Source organism: Apus apus, chromosome 26, assembly GCF_020740795.1.
Source record: "Apus apus isolate bApuApu2 chromosome 26, bApuApu2.pri.cur, whole genome shotgun sequence".
Lineage (NCBI taxonomy): Eukaryota > Metazoa > Chordata > Aves > Apodiformes > Apodidae > Apus > Apus apus.
The window spans coordinates 4893028-4901850 of record NC_067307.1 but is presented as its reverse complement, the minus strand read 5'-3'; the positions used below and the strand labels follow the sequence as shown (position 1 = coordinate 4901850).

General features: G+C 51.1%; 1 protein-coding gene across 1 annotated transcript in view; it reads left to right on the top strand.

The window, feature by feature from the left end:
• The window catches only part of GFPT1 (glutamine--fructose-6-phosphate transaminase 1), a 48486-nt gene extending 42595 nt beyond the window's left edge, over positions 1 to 5891 (top strand). The window contains exon 20 of the mRNA XM_051640626.1: positions 5654 to 5891. Within this exon, the coding sequence (XP_051496586.1) occupies positions 5654 to 5683 (30 nt within the window). The 3' untranslated portion in view covers positions 5684 to 5891. The remainder of the gene's footprint in view (positions 1 to 5653) is intronic.
• The last annotated feature ends 2932 nt before the right edge of the window (positions 5892 to 8823 follow it).

Below are 8823 nucleotides of genomic sequence, written 5' to 3'. Positions count from 1 at the left end.
ACACCTGTAGCCCCCCTCAGTAACTGCTTGCACAGAAAACCCCTGTGTAGCACCCAGGATCAGAGAAATGCCACCTGCCCCTACAAAAAAAGCCAGCTCTTGGATCACTGTCAGTGACCCCGTGCTCAGCAGTATTCATGATTGATGGTGACAGTGACATTGAGAGCAACCTCAGCAAGTCTGCCAATGGCACCAAGCTGGGGGGTGCAGTCAAGGTGCCAGAGGGACAGAGGATGCCACCCAGAGGGACCTGGACAAGCTGGAGAAGTGGGCCCAGGTGAACCTCATGAGGTTCAACAAGGGTCCTGCACATGGGCTGGGGCAACCAGAGATATCAATACAAGCTGGGGGAAGACATGCTAGAGATCAGACCTCTGGAAAAAGACCTGGGGGTACTAGTGGACCAAAAGCTGGACATGAGCCCCCAGTGTGCACTCACAGCCCAGAAGGCCAACTCCATCCTGGGCTGCATCAAGAGAAGAGTGGCCAGCAGATGGAAAGAGGTGACTTTGCCCTGGTGAGACCCCACCTGGAGTGCTGCATCCAGCTCTGGAACCCCCAGCACAAAAAAGGATGTGGACCTGTTGGAGTGTGTCCAGAGGAGGGCAATGAGAATGATCCAAGGGCTGGAGCAGCTCTCTGATGGAGACAGGCTGAGGGAGCTGGGGTTGTTCAGCCTGAAGAAGAGGAGACTGCAGGGGAACCTCTCAGTGACCTTCCAATACCTGAAAGGGGCCTCCAAGAAGGCTGGGGAAGAGCTGCTCACAGGACATAGGACAAGGGGTGATGGTTTCATGCTAGAAAAGGGTAGAGTTAGATTGGACATGAGGAAAAAGTTCTTTAATATGAGGGTGGTGGATCACTGCAATGGGTTGCCTGGGGAGGTGGTGGAGGCCCCATCCCTGGAGACACTCAAGGTCAGGCTTGATGAGGCTCTGAGCAACCTGTTCTAGTTGGAGATGTCCCTGCCTATTGTAGGGAGGTTGGACTAGCTACCCTTTATAGCTTCCTTCCAACCCAAGACATTCTATGATTCTTGCCCTAGACCCCTTTTGGACATACATGCACAAGTGTGGAAAGAAAACTGTACACTGCAACATTCTTGCTGGCCATAGGCAGAACAAGGAGGGATGTTTTGCCTGTAAAATTGACTCCCAGTTAGTAGGGTGCTATTGCACAGAAACACTGAGTAGCCACGCAGCTATTCCTACACACTTGCCTGATCTGCTGCCCAGGCAGGCTGGTGTTTGTAACTGCACTTCTTGGTTTGAGAAAAGCCACCATTCCTTACACCACCTCAGAGAGTGGTAAAAGCTATTTTCTATTTTTTTCCCCCTAGGCAGGTGGGCAGCCACCCTCACTGTGGTGGTGTGAAGAGACACACAGTGAACGAACTGCCCCTACCTTGCACAGAGACCAGCAGTGCAGAGCACAGAGCCTTACGGGCAGCACACTGGGACCAGCTGCACAGCCTGACCTATGCAGGTGCTGTGTCCTCAGCTCCTGGTGGATTCACGAGCCCCACAGCATCACTGTACAGTGCCATAGTGGCACTCCTTGGCATTCAGAGCATTAACAAGGAGGACTTAAGGGTCTTACCTTTAATGACAACTGACAGACCTTCCTGGGAATCATTAAAAAATGCTGTACAGGGATGGAAATCCAGTGGGGCATCCTGGCCAGTTCCACTGCTGTCTTCCCCACTGCACACACCCCCTCTTTGCTTGGCAGCATCTCCTTGCCAGGTTAACAAGTAACAGGCAGCAACAGCTCAGCTTCATCTCTGCTACAACTCCTTGGGCAATCCCTGCCCACACTGAGGACTAACAGCACTCCAGGAACCCGCATCACTCTGCACGGCCCTGTGCATTTCATCTATCAGACAGGAGAGCATCACTATCCTTTCCCACAGCAGCAAGAAGACAAAACCTTAGGCATTGCTTTAGTGGCAAAAACAGCAACCATAGATATGGCCAAGACCACTCACTGCCATCCGAGGCTCAGCCTGTGCCTGCACTTGCACAATCTGCCTTCTTCAGCACCAGCTCAGACATGAAAGCAGGGCTTCCCAACTACTGCAGCCTGACCCAAAAGTTGCCCTGTGTCCTTAAAAAGAGGCTATTTCTGACCCATTTCTATGCATTTCTCAGCTGACTGGAAGAAACTGCAGACATTTGAGGGGAAAAAAAAGGGAAAAAAAAAAAAAGCTGGCTTGCCAAGATGGTCCATTCAGTGCTGAAGAGGTTACCCAGCCTAAGAGAAAAATCAGACCCACAAATCAGACATGACGGGACTCCTTCCCCCCTCCTCAGCCTCATTCTTTATTGTTTAGGTCAAATAAAATATGTTCCCATGGTCCTTACAAATTCCTATGGAAACAAGTTTAAACAAACAAGCCTGTGTCTGGGCAGTGAGCAGCAGCATTACTGTGAGACAGGATCCAAAAGGGGGCCGTGAGCCCAGAGGCCCTGGAGACACAATAACACCACAGCTCAGAGCTCATTAGGCTCCCAAGGGACACCCTGCATCAGGAGCTACAGTTGGACCACCTGCAGGATGGGTGGGCTGGGCCAACCCGAGGGTGCCCAAAGACCTTGTTAAGCAGAAAATGACCCTGCACCTCAGCTGTACCAAAGTGACACTGCAGTTCCTGCCAAGATGAACAATCAGCAAGGCTGCATGGGATGTAGTAAAACCTCCCAGCTCCTCTCATGTCCTCTCTGCCCAGAATGAACCTGTGCTAGAGGAGAGGGGATGCGTGGGAGCCTCCTGGCCAGAGCAGGGCCTCAACAGATCTCTGCATCCCCAGCAGAGCAGGGCACAGGACACCAGAGTGCTGCAGAGGATGGCACACACCAGCAGCCTCTTCACTCCAGTGGGCCCACGCTCACACCAGTGAGTCACTGCAAGGAAGGAGCTGCTGCCTCCTCCTTTCTGATGCCAGGTGTTGTTTAAATGAGCCTTCTTCAAGCTCACAAGCAGGGGCTTCCTAGCCCCCAACATTGGGCAAGACACTGCCTGCCTGTGCAGAATGGTTCACGTCACAGGAGCAAACCCCAGGGATGTGTCTGGAAGTTGGTTTCACAACCAAGGCACCCTTCAGGGCTATCAGCGTGTGGCTGCTTGCACACCCACACTGGGAAAACCCAGCTGGAGCTACAGAATCTCCTCCCCAGCACTTGCAGCCCCACCACCAGACCAGTGGAAGAGCACTACCAGAACAGACAGAATGGCCCCCGTTGTCACCAGCTGGACTGCTCTGCTGTAAAGTGTGGCAGCAACTCACATTCCCTCCCTCATTTTTTGCAACATCTGCTATACTCAGGAAGACAAGCTTTTCCAAGCCCAGTCAGAAACACTGCTGGGAATTAAAATTTTCTTCTCTCCAGACAGTCCCAAATGGTCCTCCTTGGGAAAACTCAAAACACACATGCCCCACACCAAGACAGGACATTCACTATTCAGAGGGCAATCTCCCTGGTAACCTAACATTAAGCCCCTGCTGCTGGCCATTGCCAGGTGGAATTTAGGGGGGATTTCAGAGTTGCACAAAGCTGGGAATTACACATACAGGAGAATCTCCCACAGAACCACACCATGAGGAGTCACAGGTTTCAGTGACCCAGTGAATGTGTAATTACACCCCGCGGTGATCACGTTGCTAAAGGAGAAGAGCAGTCCTCATGCCCCTCCTTTCCACTGGTCAGGCTTGAGCCTACAGCACAGCCACATCATCTCCCTCAGCACAGCTGGCAGATGGCCTTCAGGAAGGGCTCACAACAGGGCTTAAAATGTAGGATGAATTAGTCACCTAGAGGACTGTCCCTGCAGGACCACAGCCAAGTAAGGCAGGGACCAAGTGGGCCTTGAGGCCACCATGAGCTAACCCAGAAAGGCACGTGCTTGCACGCAGAGCAGCTGGGGTTAGGAAGGAATTCTTGCTGCAGGGCTGTATGGACACAAGAGTTGCTGTAGGGACCAACAGGGACTGAAGCTGTCTCATCCCATCCAGGTGCTTCCAGCCAGGAACAAGGGCTTGTCATGGTCTCAGATGTCATCCTGGGCTTTGCTAGCCCAGCTGAGAGGGGGCAGGAATGGGCTCACCTTGGGGAACCTGCAGGACAGTTACCACCTGAGACGGGAAGGAGGCAGAGGCCTGGGGGCAAGCCCCTCCCCTCCAGGCACTGCTGGATCCAGAAAAGGAGATCCATCCTTTCCCTTCCTAATCTAGAGTTGAAGGTTATTTTCAGCCACTAGATACCATTTTGTGCAGTGCAAGGTATCACTGAAAGGAGTGTATGGCTCCTGGTGAGCAGGCGAGACAAAGTGAGAGCTCAAACCTGCTCCTAAACCTGTTCCAGCTTAAAATCTGTCACATCTCTCTAAGAAGTGTTCTGTATCTCAACACTTTACCCCTCCCATTTGGGTTACCACAAGTCTAAACAGTATCATGGCCAATGCCTACACGGAAAAGCAATAAAGCAAGTCATTTGTTTGTAGCTGCCTTCAATTTAATGCAGCAGCTGGATACAACCAGCAGCCAGGGGGTTGTGGATGATAACTGGAGGTACACTGGTCACAGCTCTGAGAAAAACTGTTCCTGAGTAGATGTGGGTGGTTGCTATTAGCATAGGAAAAAAAAGGGAACTGCAGTGAGACCTCAGCTTTAACACCATGGAAACATCAGCTAAGAAACACTTTTCTCATCAGTAGGAACAAGCAGGGAAATGTTCAGTTGGGAAAAAGGCTCACCAGCCTGGGAATGATGTGGTCTTTGGCATTTTCTGCTTGTGTCAGTGACTATGGAAAGCACTGTATAAAGTCCTGTTCCAAAGGGAAATATCTGCCATTATCCTATGGCTGGAAACTACAGCTGCTCCTAAAACCACGTAGCCTGGATGGATGCTGCTTCCCAGAATGGAAACAGGTAGAATGCCCAAAGCAAGGGGTCCTGCCTGACCCACAGGCAGCTTCCAAGCAGAACCCATCCTGGCACAGAGCCTGTAGCTGACACTTCTCCCACATGACTGTAGGAGTTCATGCCTCTGACTCTTGGTCCCTCTGGAGTTCTGACAGAGGCCCAGTGCAAGGTTGTTTCACAAAGAAGCAGCAGCCAAGACAAGACCAGTTTCAGTGCTGGACTTGCAGCAAATGACCCACTTCCCAGCCTGCCCAGCATTTTTTGGCAGTATTTGAGTGTCCCAAAAATACAATCTCTGATTCACAAACACCCATCTCCCTCCTAGGGCTGCACAGCTATTTGCAACCCCCCACTGCAGTCCCAGAGGTGCAGAGGAGGTAGGATTAGCCTCTCTAGTCATTAATAGATATGCAAGAAAGATAAGAGGAGATACACGACATCACGTCCCTCGGGAGCAAGGACTAACGCCAAGTTTTCCTGCAGTTTCCCAGTTAGTGAGTAATCCCCCCAAGCCTGGATTGCTATCCTGCCCGCACAAAGTCCTGCTTTGTTTCAGCGCAGCACGGACACGGCAGCAGGCAGGTCCCCTGAGCTCCGGGGTGTTTTTTTTCCAACCCCCTCGCTACTCTTCCTGCAGCTGCCAGGGCTGCGCCCGCCCTGGGTGCGGCTCAGCACCGCCGCCCGCCCTGCCCGGGGGGCTGCGGTTTTCACGGCTGCCTGTCCTTCTTGCAGGTGGACCGCGTTGCTGCCTCCAGAGACTGAGCTCTGCCGCTCCGCCGTCCCGTCAGCCGCTCGCCCCCCGCGCAGCTGAGCAGCCTCCAGAGGACCGAGGGGGGAGCTGCTCCCCGGCCCCTCTGCGGCAGCCACGAGCATCAGCCAGATCCTGTCTACCCTGCCCAGCACAGCCTGGCAGCCTCCGATGTGAGTGGTTTGCACTGACTAGAGCACAGAAAAAAATAATAAATCCTAGATAAGTGACAGTCACAGACAACTCGACTTGCTGGTTGCATTTTGCACTGCGGTTCTTGGCTTGGTTTTAGGTTTTAAACAGTAAAAGTCTCCAAAGATGTCTTGATTTTTAAAGCAAATGCCGAAAGCAGAGCATTCTGCTTTGGAGATGCTAGTTTGTCTTTTCTTGGATGGTTTCTTCCCTTCTTGGCTTCAGAAGCCTAAGAAACAAAGCCAAGTTCATGGCTCCCCCCTCCCTCTCCCTTCGTTCCTTGTTCAGTGACAGTTTTGATGGCTTAAGTCTGTGTAGCTTTGACTAGAATCTCTAGCCTGCATGCTGGTGTGGGGAGGATCTGTCTTTATATAGAGACAGCACAGGAATGCTGGACCTTTAGCCCTTCTGATGGCTTTGTCACAAGAGCCTGGCTGGACTGCCCTGTATCTCACTTTGTATGTTTAACACACCAGTCCCACACAGACAAGAACAGCTAGCCAAAAAAACCCCCAAACCTGTTAAAATGTCCATGGCAAACTCCTGGGAGGGGAAAAAAACCCATCACCTCCCATATGATTAGATTAGAAAACTACAGGGCCAGGAGAAGGCGCAGAGGAGTGGTGGGCTGGTGTTAGCACTGTGGGGCTGGGGGGTCAAACACCTCCTGTCTGGCGGGAAATCATCACCACAGACAGGCTGAGGGCACAGCTGGGAAGAGGTGGGGGGCTCAGCCTTGCAGAGGCATAAAGCTCCCACTGCTGTGAACCCAGCAGGTTATCAATTCCTGAGGGTGTAAAGCACCAAGCCAGCCAGAATGAGCCCAGATCCCGCTTGACCCCTGGTCACAGGTCAGAGACCATCACCATCTGGCAGTTACTGGCTCAGTAACAACAGGGATTCACCCAGGCTGTTCAGCGGCCACAATTACCTGCATTTTGCACATGCAGTGCTCACATGGGTGCTGTTCAGCACTGACAGGCTTTTGCAAAGTGCTTTGAGCTTTGATAACACAGATCTCATCAAGGAAGTGAAGGAGGCATTGGTGTGGTAAAAGGCAATAGTTGAGGTTGGCTTATAAACTACAAGGTTTTGAAGACAGTAAGTTTGGGAGCTTTCATTTGCCTCCCTCTGCTTGCAGCTTTTTGGGGAGAATGGTCAAGCTGTTCTGTTTTCAAGCACAACCCAAGATGCTCACACACCTCTAGGCACCAAAGCTTTAACAGACCTGTGATAATGCTGTGAGAGAGGTGGATGGCACGGGTGTACCCAGGGCTGCCCACAGACCTGCACAGGACTTGCCACTGCCCCCAGAGCACCTGCAATCTGTTGTTTTTACCAAGGTCCCCATTTTCCTCAGGACATCAAAGCACAGCGTGCACAGCGACACCAGTGCTCTGGGGAGTATGGAAAACTCCTGGCACATGGGCCAGTTAAGTTACACATCAGTTCTTAGCCCAATTCAATCAATATGACCTAGAACGTGGAAAGAAAACATCTAAAATACAATGAACACCCCAAATACTGCTTATAACGTTTAAGCTAAGCCACAGCATTTTACATTTTGGTTGGCCTGGGCTAGGAAGCTCCACAGGCAGCTGGGCCTCCAGATCAAGGGCACATTGTAAAATTCAAACACATGCAGACAAAGCTCACTCTTTAGCAGAGGGCAGGAGGAAATAATAATTACAGCAGCATTGCAGAGGTAAATCTGCTGAAGAGAGCAGATGAGTTTTCTGCCTGACTCGTAACACTAATTAGTACAGGCACCCAGCAGCAGATGCTTTGAATCTGATGCGAGACATGGCAGTAATGGGGGAGATTTTTCCAGTTGCTTTGGCAGGCTGTGCATCAGGATGTGCAGGGAGAATATGGGACTGGAAGCGATCTCGTGCCTTTAAAGCCAGGGTCACCATGCCACCTAATCCTACCCTCTAATCAAATGGTTACTCCTCAAGTAGGACAGTACATTCCTGCTTGGGCACTGTTTCACCTCAGCCCTGGAATACCCTCACTTTTCCTGCCATCTGAACGAGAGGGCAGCTGCTGTTTGCCAGAACCACATTTTAGGATATTAAAGTGGGTATGTGTAAATTTGTCGTCTCTTGCACTGTTTTCACAAGCCTTGCACACAGGCCTAAATGAACAAGCTGAACTCCACTTGGCTTGCATGGGTCACCACTGGTGCTAGATTTAGCGCGTGGTGCAATCTGCTCCTCTGACTGAAATGTATTTAAGAAACAACAAAAAAAACACAGAGCAAAAATGCTTCCAGACTGTACCAGCCTAAATTAGACCGATAAAGCAAAGCTGCAAAAAACCTTGATGCTTCCCCATAAGGCTGAAGCACCAGCAGTGCAGAAGTGTGTCTGAAGGCTGCTTGGATCCCTCGGGTTTGTCTGCAGCTGAACAGCACAGCCAGCAGATCCACTCATGCTGCAGACCTGGACAGTTGTGCAAGAAACTGCTCCTTGAGACAACATTTCCCCTCTTCCATGGCCAAATATTCTCTAAAGTCCTCCTGAATGTGCTCCTGTCTTCCCTGGAGCATGGGAAGCAACTGTGAAATCCTGCTGTATTTATGCATTAGCCAAGTGCAGCTATTTGAACTCACCAGCACAGAGTATCCCCCCCAGCTGTGAGCCCTTCAGAGGAGGGGAGTGGGTGTGGAGTGGCTGTCAGCACAGCTCATCTCCTTCACATCTTTTCTTCTACAGAAAGGGAGGTGGAGGGGAAAAAAAAGAACCACCCCAAACCAACATCCTGAGCTTCCAGTGAAGTGATTTATCACCGAGCTGGCTGCAAACAGACACATCACTATTGCAAATGAGTCCTGCCTAGCTGTCTCCCCAGTGGAGTTAGCTGTGATTAAATATTCCAACAACGGCAGAAAGGGAGGAAAAAAGGAGTCAGAAATTTCTGAACAGGAAATAGATGGGAAGAGGGGGGGAAGGATTAAACA